This window comes from Liolophura sinensis, chromosome 9 (assembly GCF_032854445.1).
Source record: "Liolophura sinensis isolate JHLJ2023 chromosome 9, CUHK_Ljap_v2, whole genome shotgun sequence".
In the NCBI taxonomy this organism is placed as follows: Eukaryota; Metazoa; Mollusca; class Polyplacophora; order Chitonida; family Chitonidae; genus Liolophura; species Liolophura sinensis.
In genome coordinates, this window is record NC_088303.1 from 13,549,673 (window position 1) to 13,566,348 (window position 16,676).

General features: G+C 41.4%; 1 protein-coding gene across 1 annotated transcript in view; it reads right to left on the minus strand.

Moving 5' to 3' along the window:
* Positions 1-15,285, minus strand: part of LOC135475477 (uncharacterized) — a 28,582-nt gene extending 13,297 nt beyond the window's left edge. The window contains exons 1-6 of the mRNA XM_064755390.1: positions 15,008-15,285; positions 13,508-13,725; positions 12,461-12,519; positions 11,853-11,958; positions 11,189-11,314; positions 9,936-10,087 (exon numbers count right to left, since the gene is read on the minus strand). Coding sequence (XP_064611460.1) covers positions 9,936-10,087; positions 11,189-11,314; positions 11,853-11,958; positions 12,461-12,519; positions 13,508-13,725; positions 15,008-15,041 — 695 coding nt within the window. The 5' untranslated portion in view covers positions 15,042-15,285. The remainder of the gene's footprint in view (positions 1-9,935; positions 10,088-11,188; positions 11,315-11,852; positions 11,959-12,460; positions 12,520-13,507; positions 13,726-15,007) is intronic.
* Positions 15,286-16,676: the final 1,391 nt, after the last annotated feature.

Here is a 16,676-nt window from a genome sequence, read left to right on the forward strand (position 1 = left end):
TCAAAATTTGCCTTGTGAAACAAAAAAAAAACAAAAAAAGAACAAATTTTCTGCAGGTATAATTGCTTCTTATAAACTAGGTTGGTATGATATATCAGATGTGGCAACATGGACATGCAAAAACAGAGGACAGTTCTGTGCACGTCTGTCAATTCGATTCATCCTGTCACATTTAACATGCTGAATCAGCATGTACCTTAAAATCAGCATGTACCTAAAAAAAACAGTACCTGTGTGACATAATGTGGCTGTACCTGGCTGACACAATGTGGCTGTACCTGACTTACACAATAAGACTGTTCCACGTTGACACAATGTGGCTGTCTGATACAATGTGGCTGCTCCTGGCTGACATAATGTGGCTGTGCCTGGTTGACACAATGTGACTGTGACTGTGCCTGGCTGACACAATGTGACTGTGCCTTGCTGACATAATGTGGGTGTGCATGGCCAACACAATGTGGGTGTGCCTGGCGGACACAACGTGACAGTATCAGGCTGACACAATGTGTCTGTATCTGGCTGGCACAATGTGGCTGTACCTGGACGACACAACATGGCTGTACCTGGACAACACAATGTGGGTGTATCTGGCTGACACAATGCAACTGTGCCTGGCAGACACCATGTGACTGTACCAGCCTGACACTATGTGGCTGTACCTGGCCGACACGATATGGCTGCACCCGCCTGACAACAGGCTGACACAATGCAACTGTACCAGGCTGACACTATGTGGCTATATCTGGCTGACACAATGCAGCTGTGCCTGGCTGACACAATGTGACTGTACCTGGCTGACACTATGTGGCTGTATCTGGCTGACAAAATGTGGGTGTGCCTGGCGGACACAACATGACTGTACCTGGCTGACACTATGTAGCTGTACCTGGTTGACACAATGTGGCTGTACCTGCCTGGCACAATGTGGTTGTACCAGACTGACACAATGTGGCTCTACCTGGCTGACGCAGTCTGACTGTACTTGACAACAATGTGACTGTATCTGGCCGATACGATGTGGCTGTACCTGGCTGACACAATGCAGCTGTGCCTGGCTGACACGATATGGCTGTACCTGTCTGATACAATGTGTTGTACCTGACTGACACAAAGTGGCTGTACTAGATAGGCACAATGTGACTGTACCAGGCTGGCACAATGTGGCTGTACCTGGACGACACAATATGGCTGTACCTGGACAACACAATGTGGCTGTATCTGGCTAACACAATGCAGCTGTGCCTGGCAGACACCATGTGACTGTACCAGGCTGACACTATGTGGCTGTATCTGGCTGACACTATGTGACTGTACCTGGCTAACACAATGCAGCTGTGCCTGGCAGACACCATGTGACTGTACCAGCCTGACACTATGTGGCTGTACCTGGCCGACACGATATGGCTGCACCCGCCTGACAACAGGCTGACACAATGCAACTGTACCAGGCTGACACTATGTGGCTATATCTGGCTGACACAATGCAGCTGTGCCTGGCTGACACAATGTGACTGTACCAGGCTGACACTATGTGGCTGTATCTGGCTGACAAAATGTGGGTGTGCCTGCCTGGCACAATGTGGTTGTACCAGACTGACACAATGTGGCTGTACCTGGCTGACGCAGTCTGACTGTACTTGACAACAATGTGACTGTATCTGGCCGATACGATGTGGCTGTACCTGGCTGACACAATGCAGCTGTGCCTGGCAGACACCATGTGACTGTACCAGGCTGACACTATGTGGCTGTATCTGGCTGACACGATATGGCTGTACCTGTCTGATACAATGTGTTGTACCTGACTGACACAAAGTGGCTGTACAAGATAGGCACAATGTGACTGTACCAGGCTGGCACAATGTGGCTGTACCTGGACGACACAATATGGCTGTACCTGGACAACACAATGTGGCTGTATCTGGCTAACACAATGCAGCTGTGCCTGGCAGACACCATGTGACTGTACCAGGCTGACACTATGTGGCTGTATCTGGCTGACACTATGTGACTGTACCTGGCTAACACAATGCAGCTGTGCCTGGCAGACACCATGTGACTGTACCAGCCTGACACTATGTGGCTGTACCTGGTCGACACGATATGGCTGCACCCGCCTGACAACAGGCTGACACAATGCAACTGTACCAGGCTGACACTATGTGGCTATATCTGGCTGACACAATGCAGCTGTGCCTGGCTGACACAATGTGACTGTACCAGGCTGACACTATGTGGCTGTATCTGGCTGACAAAATGTGGGTGTGCCTGGCGGACACAACATGACTGTACCTGGCTGACACTATGTGGCTGTACCTGGTTGACACAATGTGGCTATACCTGGCCGACACGATATGGCTGCACCCGCCTGACAACAGGCTGACACAATGCAACTGTACCAGGCTGACACTATGTGGCTATATCTGGCTGACACAATGCAGCTGTGCCTGGCTGACACAATGTGACTGTACCAGGCTGACACTATGTGGCTGTATCTGGCTGACAAAATGTGGCTGTACCTGGCTGACACCATGTGACTGTACCTGGCGGACACCATGTGACTGTACCTGGTTGACACAATGTGGCAGTACCTGCCTGGCACAATGTGGTTGTACCAGACTGACACAATGTGGCTCTACCTGGCTGACGCAGTCTGACTGTACTTGACAACAATGTGACTGTATCTGGCCGATACGATGTGGCTGTACCTGGCTGACACAATGCAGCTGTGCCTGGCAGACACCATGTGACTGTACCAGGCTGACACTATGTGGCTGTATCTGGCTGACACTATGTGACTGTACCTGGCTAACACAATGCAGCTGTGCCTGGCAGACACCATGTGACTGTACCAGCCTGACACTATGTGGCTGTACCTGGCCGACACGATATGGCTGCACCCGCCTGACAACAGGCTGACACAATGCAACAGTACCAGGCTGACACTATTTGGCTATATCTGGCTGACACAATGTGACTGTACTAGACTGACACTATGTGGCTGTATCTGGCTGACAAAATGTGGGTGTGCCTGGCGGACACAACATGACTGTACCTGGCTGACACTATGTGGCTGTACCTGGTTGACACAATGTGGCTGTACCTGGCCGACACGATATGGCTGCACCCGCCTGACAACAGGCTGACACAATGCAACTGTACCAGGCTGACACTATGTGGCTATATCTGGCTGACACAATGCAGCTGTACCTGGCTGACACAATGTGACTGTACCAGGCTGACACTATGTGGCTGTATCTGGCTGACAAAATGTGGCTGTACCTGGCTGACACTATGTGGCTGTACCTGGCTGACACCATGTGACTGTACCTGGTTGACACAATGTGGCTGTACCTGCCTGGCACAATGTGGTTGTACCAGACTGACACAATGTGGCTCTACCTGGCTGACGCAGTCTGACTGTACTTGACAACAATGTGACTGTATCTGGCCGATACGATGTGGCTGTACCTGGCTGACACAATGTGGCTGTACCTGGCTGACACAATGTGGCTGTACCTGGCTGACACAATGTGGCTGTACCTGGCTGACACAATGTGGCTGTGCCTGGCTGACACAATGTGGCTGTACCTGGCCGACACAATATGGCCGTACCTGCCTGACACAATGTGGTTGTACCAGGCTGACAAGATGTGGCTGTACCTGCCTGACGCAGTGCGGCTGTACCTTTTGTGACAATGTGACTGTGCCCAAGTCACAGTACTTCTGTGACACAATGTGAAAATAACTGTGTGACAATTTTAACTCTACTTGGCTGACACAATCCAACTGAGTGACATGATATGACAGCACACATGCAAAACCCCGTCACAGTTAATGAGTGACAGGACAGGTAAACTCTATATGTACCTGACTCACATGTTATAGTATCTGTGTGACGATGTGATTCTTCCCTTAATTTAGTAGCACCTGTTTACAGTGACATCCGTGTGACAATACCTTAGCAGGGCCAAATACACGGCCACTTTGGCACACTTCAGATGTGCCCCAAATTACAGCATACCCTAAAAAAAGACCAAATTATAGGAAACACTGTCTAATAAATTTAACTTAAATGTTTGAAAAAATTCCTTACATTCACGCCTAATGGCTGTCATGCGGTATTTAAGGTATTCGTTTCAGGTTTCTTGGTATCTGGAAACATTTTGGCCAAAAATAGCCCATGGACAGAGTGCCCAAATTAGAAACTTGTATTTGACCCTGCTTAATGTAAAAAGTGGAAACACACAAGAGCGACTGTCACACACAGGGCGGGATCGATAAGACAGGGTCTGCTCATTAAGAAATGATTCAATATGCTGGCTCTTACAAAGTATTTTTAAGACCACTGGTCAATTCCATCTGATCAGTAGAGCTACATATACAATTCATGACACATGAGGACTAAAAATAACAAGATTTGCTCCTTAAAATCTATTACAAAACCATTTAATTCAGATGAAAACATATACTGATGGTGTCTGTCGACACCAGAAATACGTTACTGGCCTGAGAAATTCAAGTACGTATATTTGATGGAAATGCATAAATACTTTATCACAAATAAAAAGATTAGAATAATTCCATAGAACACCCAGACAGATTTGTCAAATTTACTGTAAAGTGCACAATGTATTTTCTATTCATCATTAAGTCTGAGGCAGTATTATCTAAAAATGTAGTGTTTATGTAATTATTTACAGAATAATCCATCTCTTCTTCTTCTTCAAATTGACAGATCTCACATGAGAACAAAAAAGAAAACAAATAAAAATCAGCATATTGAAACTGAGAAATACTCCCAAACAACCACTAAGTAGCTATGTAAATTTAGATGCCCTTATCAAATGGGCAGATTAACATTGCAACTCTCACAACATGAATCTACAATTAACAGGAGTAATATGGACGTCATTAAGGAAAGGGGTCAGACAAAGGGGCAGAGAGAGAGATGGGGTGAAACGAGAGGGAGATGGGGTGAAACGAGAGGGAGATGGGCTGAAGCGGGGAAGAGAGAGAGAGACACAAGCTAAGCAAAGAGGTCAGTGACCTGTCAGGATACAAACATGTAGTTCTCATTTAACTATAGGAGAGCAAGTTACAGAAATTGCAATTTACTATCATTGCACAACAGGATTAGAGTTCTGTAACCTGACAAAGTTACAAGGCTTTGTTAAATGCCGTTTCTAGGTTAACTTTTTGGCCATCAACACAAATGTTTAATGTCTCTGGGCAGCCACTACGACACTCACACTTCACAGGAGTGTGGTCTCGCTGATGTAATACACGGCATTCTGGGAACTGGTCAAACAGCACGTCACCCTCCACTCGCTCTACTCTGTTTCCCACTTCAATCTGTGTGCTCATCACCATACCTTTGTCCAGGCGACTGTCTTGATGAAACCGTATTTTATAGCACTGGATCTTGGGTAACACCTTATACTCCTGATTGTCTTGTGCTTTCTTGCCTTTCACTTGTCCCAGGAGATCCTTCTTGCAGTTGCGCCCACTGACTTTACCAGGTAATGTTGTTCTTGGATACTTCCTCCGGGCAAAGTTTGAGCAGCACCTTGGTGAGGGTTTAATAGACTTTTTATTGGATGGAATGAATTTTTTCAGCGGAACATTAAGCTTGTACTCTCCTTTGTTGTCAAGGTCTAAAACATCTAGTACCTTAGGGTCAACATCCAAAACACTGAGATCACTTTCAGACCAGCTCCTTCGAGTCCGTAGCCAGACACACCGCTTCCCCTTGGCTGACGGAGACCTCCTTGTTGCACTTTTCTGCTTGGGTGGCGGCTTCTGGCCAGATTGAGGTAAATACTTATCTATTAGTGCACCCAGAGTGATCTCCCCTTCGTCGTCACTTGAAGTTGCCTGCCCTTGCCTGCATATAGCTCTGATGGAACGGGGTGTTGGTGAGTAAGGGTACCTGGAAGGAGTCTGTGGTACCATGTCTGATGGTAGCTGGTAGAGGCAAGGTACAACATACTCCGGGCAAACGACACATGAGTCTCCGGCAAGTTCAGCTGTTTGCAGTTCAAATGTGTAAGCCTTAATGTGTCCAAGTTTTCTCACCTCCTTTGCATATGGGCTTTTCATAACCTTGGGTGGTGAACTTATTGGGCTGAATGGGTTGGGCCTACTGTTGATAGGAGTGGTTAGAAAAGAGAAGGTAATGTTAATAAAGCAGAAGATCAACTGAGTAACATGTTATAGAGCAGGGGGTTAAAGAAAACAGAGCAAACCAGTCACAGTTTCTGAATGAACAGAACAACAATGTAGAACTCCCATGCACAAGAGAGTATGTTCCAAAGAGTATTAAAATTTAAAGGAGAAATGCCAGAATTTTAACACTAAATGTTCCCAAGGCACAGCATTAATGTTATATTTGTATGTAAACTGCATTTAAAAAAATATTATTTGAACTAGGTCCACTTAAAAAAAACAAAAAAACTGAAGTTGAACTGCCTGCCTATCTTGTCTGCCACGGAGCCCTGGCCTGGTGACATCATGCGGTGAAGACCTGCTGGGATTATGTATTGCAAAGCGCTGCAAAGCACTGACAAATCCACTTTGCACTGTGCTTTTCCAAAAGCCTTGGTATAACCTTATCTATAAGTATCCCTATATGTACATTTCTTCATTAGAACCTTGGAAGTCATATAAGTAAAACAGTTTAACAACCAATATTTTGACAGTTGCATTAGATCGGTGAAAAGCACGTACAGCATAGCCAATGGTTGATACCATGACTGATTTAAACTCGCATGATGGTTCCCCTAAATGACACAAACATCCTCCCGTCTGGTTTGTCTGACACAAATTGGACATCCACAGAATGATGATAGTACACAAGGAGAATTTGGCACGGTTTGTGAGTTACAGTGATGACAACAGCCTGTCACTCAACACGGGTGAAGTTATAATTAAGATAATCCTTATGTTTTAAAAGAAAGGATCAACGGTAAAATTAATAATGTGTGAAGGGAAACACCGATCAGCAGCTCATAGAAATGCCAATTTAAAATTTGCCTGGGTTCCCATAAGCAGCTTCAAGGTATGGCATGCAGTCTGGATGCATGTGCACGGTGGCCTACAGGCAAGGTGTGAACTGACCTGGCGGGTGACCGGCTGCCCGTACTCCTAGTAGCTGTTGTAGGCTAGCGGCTCTCTACAGTTTGTGTACCAGATTGCTGTTTCAAACAAGCAAGTAAGAAGTTTGGCATAACCGGAGTGAAATTCAGGACTTTCTTCTTCACTTGGCTTTATTTTGGCATAAGCCTCGCCCTTCGGCATTGGTTTGTAGTAGCTAGGCCTGACTGAATTAGTAAGTCTCATATGAAAAGGAGTGCTAATCAAAAGGTGTTTGCGATGAGATGTTGTCCATATTTTCTCAATGTGTGGCATTTTTAGGCCATGTGTGTAACTTTACAGTATCATGCGTTGTGCTACTGCAGTTGCAAGCCACACTCAGGCATGCAATAATCTCGAAATTAGTTGTAAAAGACGAGCAATTGTCTCCTGTGGTCTGTGTTGTACACACAAAGAAGCCTCACATGCCTGCAGGGAATGTACCGCCATGACGTCACAAGGTCAACAGTGGCTGGATTTAATAGTACAGTTTCAAATTCTGCCATTTTTCTTCCGTTTCAAATATTTGGAATCAATTCAAGGGACCCTCAACTATCTATCTTCAGTTTGACAGTCCAAAAGCTGGGGATCTACTTTAAATAAGGTGGTCAAAACCTAAATACCTGTACAGCTTTCAACACAAAATGAAAATCTACGGGACTAAATTAAATATCCAGTTGAAGTCTTTATGCACTTTGGAACCGCTGACCTCATACCATTTTGTTATACTGATGTTAGCATTTGCAGTTACAATACTTTCCAAAAGTTCCAAATATGAAGTTTCCATTTACTGTGATTTTCCTTGAATTAGATGATCTGATAACTACAAAAAGCAACAAGCCAGACTCCTGTACATGATGGTGGTTTAAATAAACCAAAATACAGAAATCCAAGATGCCCGAATACTTATCTTTCTAAGTTGTGACTGTATCCCAAGAATATTTCATTTCAATAACAAATAATCAACAAATTATCTCTGTATAAAATATCAAGATACACTGATATTAGTTTCTTTAAGGGTCCATGTTTATACTACTAGTATTACCTCTGGTACATACTAAACATGGTACGTTATATACATCATCTAATGTTCATATATGTACAGGTCAGGTGTGTATTATACAACATGCACATATCTTCCTGGGCCAGAATAATACATGTTTCCACAAGAGCTTGGATTCCATGGGCATGTCAGTACAGGAAAGCAAGAAACAAAGAGAGGGAGAAAAAATGAAAGAAATGTTGTAAACATTGCTGAATGCCGTGCATGTTCTAATCCCCTCTGCTTATTTGGTACACAGGTTCAAACAATGCAATGTGATAATCTGCAGCTCACTGCACAAGCGTGCAATAAGTTATGTACTTAGAAGCAGCTTTTCTGATACTGTAGACACCCGGACTACTACATGTACCCAGTGTGATAGTTTTATTAAACACCAATGTCTCGCCACTTTTAAAAAAATAACCACTTCCCCCTGTTCCACTTAAACCGCTATCTACAGATATATGTACTATTAAATCAGACTTTGAAAAGCAAAATATACATAAATTCAATGCAATCTCACCACACACAATATTAAACGTTTGCATTAGAGCTTTGCATGTTGCAAAGCCATATGGTTAAATTGGCTATCAATTTCCTTTTTGAAAGATCTAGGCAACATTTGTGTATGGATTTAAAATAACTCACTTTCATCATCCTCCACTATACATGTGTGTATTTTCAAAAGAACAATACCTGCAGTCTATGTGTAGATGATATGAGATATAAAAAGTATGTTACAACAGACAGAGTACAGATTAAAGAGTAAAAGAATCTGCTGAAATTGCTTAAATTCACTGTTTGTATACATGCTTGGGGATTTAAGTAATTCACCGTTTGTATATATGCTTGAGGATTTAAGTAATTCACTGTTTGTATATATGCTTGAGGATTTAAGCAATTCACTGTTTGTATATATGCTTGAGGATTTAAGTAATTCACTGTTTGTATACATGCTTGAGGATTTAAGTAATTCACTGTTTGTATACATGCTTGAGGATTTAAGTAATTCACTGTTTGTATACATGCTTGAGGATTTAAGTAATTCACTGTTTGTATACATGCTTGAGGATTTAAGTAATTCACTGTGTGTATCATCAGATGTATCCAATACAGATGGCAGTAAAAGTGGGGACAGATGTAGTCAAAACAGATGGCAGGGATTTATCTATTTAGTTATCTGATTGCTGTTTTACGCTGTACTCAAGAATATTTCACTTAGTCGACATCAGCCAGCATTATGGTGGGAGGAAACTGGGCAGAGCCCGGGTGAAACCCATGACCATACACAGGTTTCTGGCAGACCTTCTTAAGTATAGCTGGAGTAGAAGCCAACATGTGCTCAACTTGAGTCACTGCGACCACATTGGTGGGAGGCTCCTGGGTCATTGCACCGCGCTGGCGTGCTAGCCCCCTTGGCCACAGAGGCCCACGGATGGTAGTGAAGGTGGGGACAAATGTAGTTAAGGCAGATGGCAGTAAAGGTGGGGACAGATATCTTCATTTCAGACAGCAGTAAAGGTTGTAACAGATGTAATGATAACAGATGGCACGCAACTAAATCCATGGATACGCACTTTTCTCAAAAATGATTGTTTTCATCAGAAAAACAGTGCAAATCATTCTCAAACCATGGCACAGGAGATTACAGAGGGATATGTTTGGCTTTCAGGTGTTGATGTGACTGTGTGACACTAAGATACATACATGTATCTGATTATAAATCATCCTACAGGTGTGACAGAGTGTGACTCACCTGGTGGAGGGTGTGGTAGTACGAGACCGTAACCGAGACTGGGCCAGGTCCTGCAGTGCCAGTAGATCCTCGTCTTGAACGTCATATCGCCTATGGATTTTCTTTGGTGCCCCGGACATGAAGTAAAAGCGGTCCACACGATGTGGGATGATCTACAACACCATCACCATGGTTACTCCTTGCTCATGTTTGTAATCAGCTACACTATAAGTTACAGTAAGATACAGTGTGTATATTCTCACAATTATGTATGTCACATTCAACTTACTTCCACCAAGAACATCTGACTCATTGTAGTTTTATGGTAACCCAAGATTCTTATACACTCGACATTACGTCTAAAGCAGATGAAATCAACTTGTTTCTGAATCATGACCACATGCATGTATGTTTTAAGTATGCTAGGGATTTCACGACGCACTTTACGATTTTTCAATCATATGACAACGAGGAGTCATTAGGTGTGTGTTCATACACTGTGTCTTCTTGAGGCAGGGCGAGCTAATGCGTCCAAAGTGCTGCTGCCACTTAAGCATCACGTCGAAAACACCAGACATGACATCCCACCCAGTCACATTATACTAACACAAGGCCAAACAGTCCTGTTTCCTTGCTCTAACCCAAAGTACTGAGTGCCAAGCGAGGTAACAACAAGTACCATTTTTAAAGTCTTCGGTATGACCAGCCCAAGGTTTGATCCCAGATCTCATCTCAAGGCTCTTCATTCTCCAACGAATACTGAACCCCATATATTCAAACACTTCAAATAAATTTTTTCAGCTCTCTACACACCTACCAATACATGTACAATGTATTAAAGTCACTTAAAGGCATCTATCCCTTTAGTTTTTCATAATTTTTTTCATCTTAAGTTCACCTGAACAGAATATTTCACGCAAAAAAAAAAGCTTATAAAATATAACCTCATTTGTGTACAATTGAAACATTGATAGAATGAATAATTTAAGTTAACATCATTTACTAGGTAATATTGCAGTGATATTATGGACAGAATGCAGATAGAAATGAAAGTTCACCTTTCACATCTCAATCAAACAACAGTACATATTATTTATACCTCTTGGTGGAAGCATATTCAAGAGGTCCTTTTTTCAGGTACCTGGCAAAGGGTTAAAATGACCTGATCACCAGTGTACAAGAGAAAAATTCTTGATTATGGCTTTGAACACTAATAAAATAAATAAACATAAAAGCTATTTATCTGTGACTCAAACAGGTTGGTAATGACATACCTCAGATGTTTTTTTAAGATCCCGGCACTTGTTCAAGGCTCCAATTTCCCTCTCCAGCCTGCCGGACTGATTGGTGAATGTCCAGACTGAGGATGGACGTTGCAGTCGTTCCCTTGATGGCACTGGCTATAAACAAATCATGGTACATTCAGATGAACTCAAGTGAGTGACTAGTATAAATAAATAAAACATGAAATAATACATACAAGATGTCATAACATTTTTATTTATGGAACTGTTTTGCTTCTCAATAAATATCCTGTATTTCACCTAAAGAATGGTATGTAAAAAAGCACTTTCAGAAGCACCTTAAAACGATACTTTTGATGACAACACTTAATTTTCTTCCGATAAGAAATTAATCAAACCTCACAAAAACCTCTTAAGTGGCCCTGTAAGACGGATCAATCAAACAGAATCAAACAAAATGTGTCACTTAGGAAATACTAAACTTTAGGTGACAAACAGTAATTCAAGAAACATCTAATGTAACATATGCAATTAAATAGTGCATTACATTTGCCCACATCATGTTTTTGAACAATCAATAAATAAATAAGTTTGCCAAAATCAAGTCAGGTGTATTTTAATATGACAGTATTGTGCCTTGATATTGAACATCATGAAATTGACAAGTGCATACATTTTTGGTGTTTAAACTTACCGTTATTTTTTCAGCATAGTATGGAAGTACTGGCTTACAAGTCATGGGAGAGGAGTCTGGGACATCGGGAAGTTGAGACTTGACTCTGCTATTCTGGCTTCGTGATCTAGGTAGAGATATGAAGTAGATGTGACTAGCATAACTTTGCATCTGCAGATATGTACACTCTCTTCCCCTCTACTTAAAATTATTCACATATAAACTTTTTGACAAATATATACACTGCTATGTACACAAAAATGTAACTAACAAGATGATTAGATCCTTGTGTTTCAGAGATAAGATGTCTTAAACACATGTCCTTTAACGACATAGATTTCTCGGCTATTCCTTTACTTGTGTGATTGGAGTTTTACCAAACATTCAAGAGTATTGTACTTGAGCTTTCAGGTCAATGGAGAACATTTAACAGATCCTTGACAACAAACAAACAAAAAACACAGCTGATGTAAGGTTTCAGTTAAAAATGTACCAGAGTTGAATTTGTACACGGCTTCATTGGAAAACAGGCAACATTTCGGACGACCTTGGGGGATGTGTTGTGATAAGATTTCAAGGTCATTATTAAAAGTATCATGAGCCATTACCATAATGTCCATGTACATTACCTGTTGGTCTGTGAGGAATGCTTTCTAGAGTCATCTAGATCCTCGTGCTTGCTGCCCAGCTATTTAACAAACACAATAACAGAAATGTGAGCTCAAAATTCATAAAGTTTTCTGGAACATAAAACCGTGCTTTTAGTCCAAACAATCACCATGATGATGTTCCAGACTGGTGGGAACAGTAATCGTATGATCACCACTGTTTAAACTTTAACAAATCTACATTGTGTTTATTGAGACACAAACTGAAGGAACTTTGCTCTCTTGAATTTAGAAAATTACACTTTTTTGTGAAGTTCTGAGTATGGCCATTACAGGCAGCCTACTATTTCCTCAAAGATGGATTCACCAATGTCAATAACTTGTATTCAGAGTAAATTAGGGTAACTGCACGATTTGATCAGCATATCCGCATATGAGGTAAATGACCAGTGCATTCGTGATCCTGTTTTTCTGTGTTGTGCTGGGTAATGTGGGAGATTTTGGCTGCTAATATCAAAATTCATTCAAAAAATTGCCTCTTTTTTAAGGCCAATAATTCCAATAGGACATCATCATACCCTCCAAACAATCCTCAGAACACCTTTCTAATACCAATATAACTCTCAGAATTAGGTAAAATGAGTAACTTGGACAAAATTTTAGGTCAAATACAGTAACTGTCTTTGTACACAAACCTTGTTCTACTGCAATACTATTTTGCCAAATAGAAAAGAGGAAATAAATCCCTTGAACCATGACTTTTAATAAAACTTTTGTTCGTCTAAACTTGCTCTTGGTTTGTATTGATATGTTCATTTGTTGTTATTTTATCCCTAATCCTTAATGACTGACATGAATCACTGAACATGCATGGCTTTTCACATGTTAGCAATTAGCACATCAAAAATTGAGAGGAAATATTTGAAAAAACTTGCACCAATTACAAAGGTAAGCAAATATAGTATGCACAAAGGTCAATGCTCTTCAGCCATGGATACAAAAGTGCACGTGCAAAATAAACAGCTTTACAAAGTTTCCTAAAACAGTACATCTACATCAGTTACTTACAGGGAAAACAATGTTTTCATAAATTGGATGAGTTCGAAAGCGAGGTTGTAACATGGTTGTCCTTGGTCTGTAGTGAGATGAATAGGGTATCATGTGGATAGATTTAAGGTGTATGCCGATCTTGTTCACCCGGTCCAGGTTATCAAGACCAGGCATGCCAGGTGTCAGAACTCTCCTGTAAATCTCCTCTACCCCTCGCAATGACCCATTCTTCAAGACTGTAAAACATCACAGCTCTCATGTAAATTTGTCTTTGGCTCATCCTGACTATATTTACAAGAGACAATTCTTGTCAAATTGTTTCCCTAAATATGCAAATCATGTAATACACAAAAGACAAGAGAAAGAGGCCTTATAAGCAAATATACTGGTAATCCTTTCTGATTTTCTGAAACAGAAGTTAACCTATCTTAGGTTAATTGTTAGACCTTTATCATATTTTATCACAAACAGCAGTCCTACATACATGTGTCCTTATGTACATGTTACAACTTCATTAAAGACTCAAACATTCACCTTGCCTTAGTTTACACTAAACTAAGGCCAAATTTATATATACATCAATAGCGCATCTCACAGGGAGTTTTAAAAGCGTTACTTCTTATTTTCCTGATGTTGAATTCATAACCAATATATTGCAGTTTAAAGTAAGCAAAATTATGCATGATGAGACAACCAAATCGCTGACATGTTATCAGATTAAATAAATTTATCTAACCTGAGGAAGGAGCTGTTTCCGCGTAAATCACCTGAACCCTGTTTTGCCTTGTTATCATTTATGTAAAAACAAAATAGGTGACATCCTGTCTTTCCATGTGAAGAAATCAACTCCTTGAAATGTGTCCAATTTAACAATTCAGCCTAGCGTCATTTTACTTCAATTTGGTGTTTAGCGCAGCATTATGACTTAGACGCCTCTCACCAAGGTGGTCACCGTGAGTTCAAGTCCAGCTCATGCTGGCTTCCTCTCCGGCTGTAAGTGGGAAGGCTTGCAGCAACCTGCGGATGGTCGTGGGTTTCCCCGGGTTCTGCCATGTTTCCTCCCACCATAATATTGGCCTCTGTCGTATAAGTGAAATATTCTTGAGTACGGCATAAAATACCAATTAAATCAAATAAATGAATTTGGTGTTAAACCTGAAAACTGTAGTTGGTCAACAGAGTTGCAAGTTCACGAACTTTCAAAACTCATTAAAATTAAACGTAAAAGGTAAATAAATACTGATCGAGCTTTCGTGGTTTGCATGCTAGTGTAACACAATGACTCTCACCAATGTTGTTGCCACTGTACCAGTCAACAGGTGAAATTTTCTTGAGAAGTTGGGGGGGGGGGGAGACGTAATGCACCAATCAAATAAATGAATAAATAAATAAATATAAAAATAAAGTCATGTGCTAACGTGACTTTATTGTTTCAAATGGATATTTTTTTGAGCAGCTGAGTCCATATCAGTATATTAATTATAATATGACAACACAATGACAAATGCAAATATTTACATGTACGTTCGCCCTTGGACGAACTCCCCGCCATGCCTGGACTGGAGTGGAGTAGAAGTGGAAAATAGAAATGTACAAGCCTCGTTTGTTTGTTATGACTTTCCAAATGAGTAGCGCCTCACTTATTGTCACCCGTCAATCCAGAATGTCGTATGCTCTTGAGCCGCATATTGTATTCGTCAGTGGTGCTGCTGTCGAGAAAGGACAGCCATGGACTGTTTTTGTTTAACTTGGCTATGACTTAAAATTGTTAAATAAGTTCACACTGTCCGCCATGTTTCAACGATGGGACAGCCACGAATGACGTCACAGTTACTAAGTTACACACGTTCACTCTCCACTCCATGGCTTTTTGCCTCTCGGTGACAGCCGTTTGAGCAAGACAGCCTCGCTCTATCTTCACGAGAAAGGGTTTAATTACATACTGAGGGAAAACTAATGAAGTTATAAAAACAAAAGTTAATGATACACTATCATAATGTTTCACCATGCTGGATCATGCATGATTGAACCAGCTTAAATTCAACAGTGTTGGAGCTATCAACTCGGCATGCACCCTTCCACCCCATCCCCCAGCTCCTCAATGTGTCGGATTAACGGCAAGGAGCATTTCCAGCTGTTTACACGCGCAATAAATATTCCCTGGCATAATTTTATGACGTTCAGACGCCCCCGCGTGCATTTGGCAAGAGAACAATACATCGTTACATTTATAAATCCGCTAGCTGATTTTTTAAAGTTTCACCTCTCTATTCTCGGCTGTCGGTAGTCTTCTTTTTATATGGCATTTAGAAGTTGAGTTGGATAACAAAACGAATATATGGACCTTAACATCTGTTTACTCAGTGAGCGACGTTTCGGCGTAGGAACTACTGCCATTATCAAGCACAATGATCAGGTGATTACAGCAGTGGGTATTTAAAGAGAGGCTAAGTTGCTGATCTCAGGATATGGCCAAAGACGAAACGTAGCCTACAACAGATTGACAACAGATTGAGTGTTACATTGTTGATCAAGCAGTTGAGTAATAGATGAACCATACAACAGAGGAAACACACATCAGTTAAATAATAGTCATTGAATAGTGTAATCAGGATTGTCGGTAGTAGATCATTGCAGGCAGGGGGAATTAGGAGTTCATTGTCTCGGTTAATATGTTACTTTGATCGGCGTATTTCAATGGCTTCCATCAGCTTTCTTGCAATGGTGTTGGTTGTAATAGTTTTTATGGGTCTGACACGTGACCAGTCAGTCGTATGGTGGGGATTTAACATAATATATTCTGATGTGGCAGATATGGAGTCCTGTAATTTTACTGAGTTTTGGTGCTCCTTGCATGGTTCTAAGTGATAACGGCCGAGAGGTTTCTCCGATGTAATGCTGGTTACATGAGCATTTAGTTTCATAAATACAACCTTTTGGGGGTTGGCGGTTGGTTGGAGGTCTTTTCCTGAAGCGTTCGAAAGGTCTTTGATGGTGTTACTGCTACTGAAAATGGTGTCGAAACTGCTTTTGCCGATGAATAAATAGGATTTGTGATCCATGCATTCGTTTTGTTATCTCTCAGTAGTGTTTTAAATTTAAAATAAAAGAATAATATAATTTTCAGGGACCGATTTCGCAGAGCCAGTTTTGACTTAAGTGTATATTTGAAATATGATTTTTGACC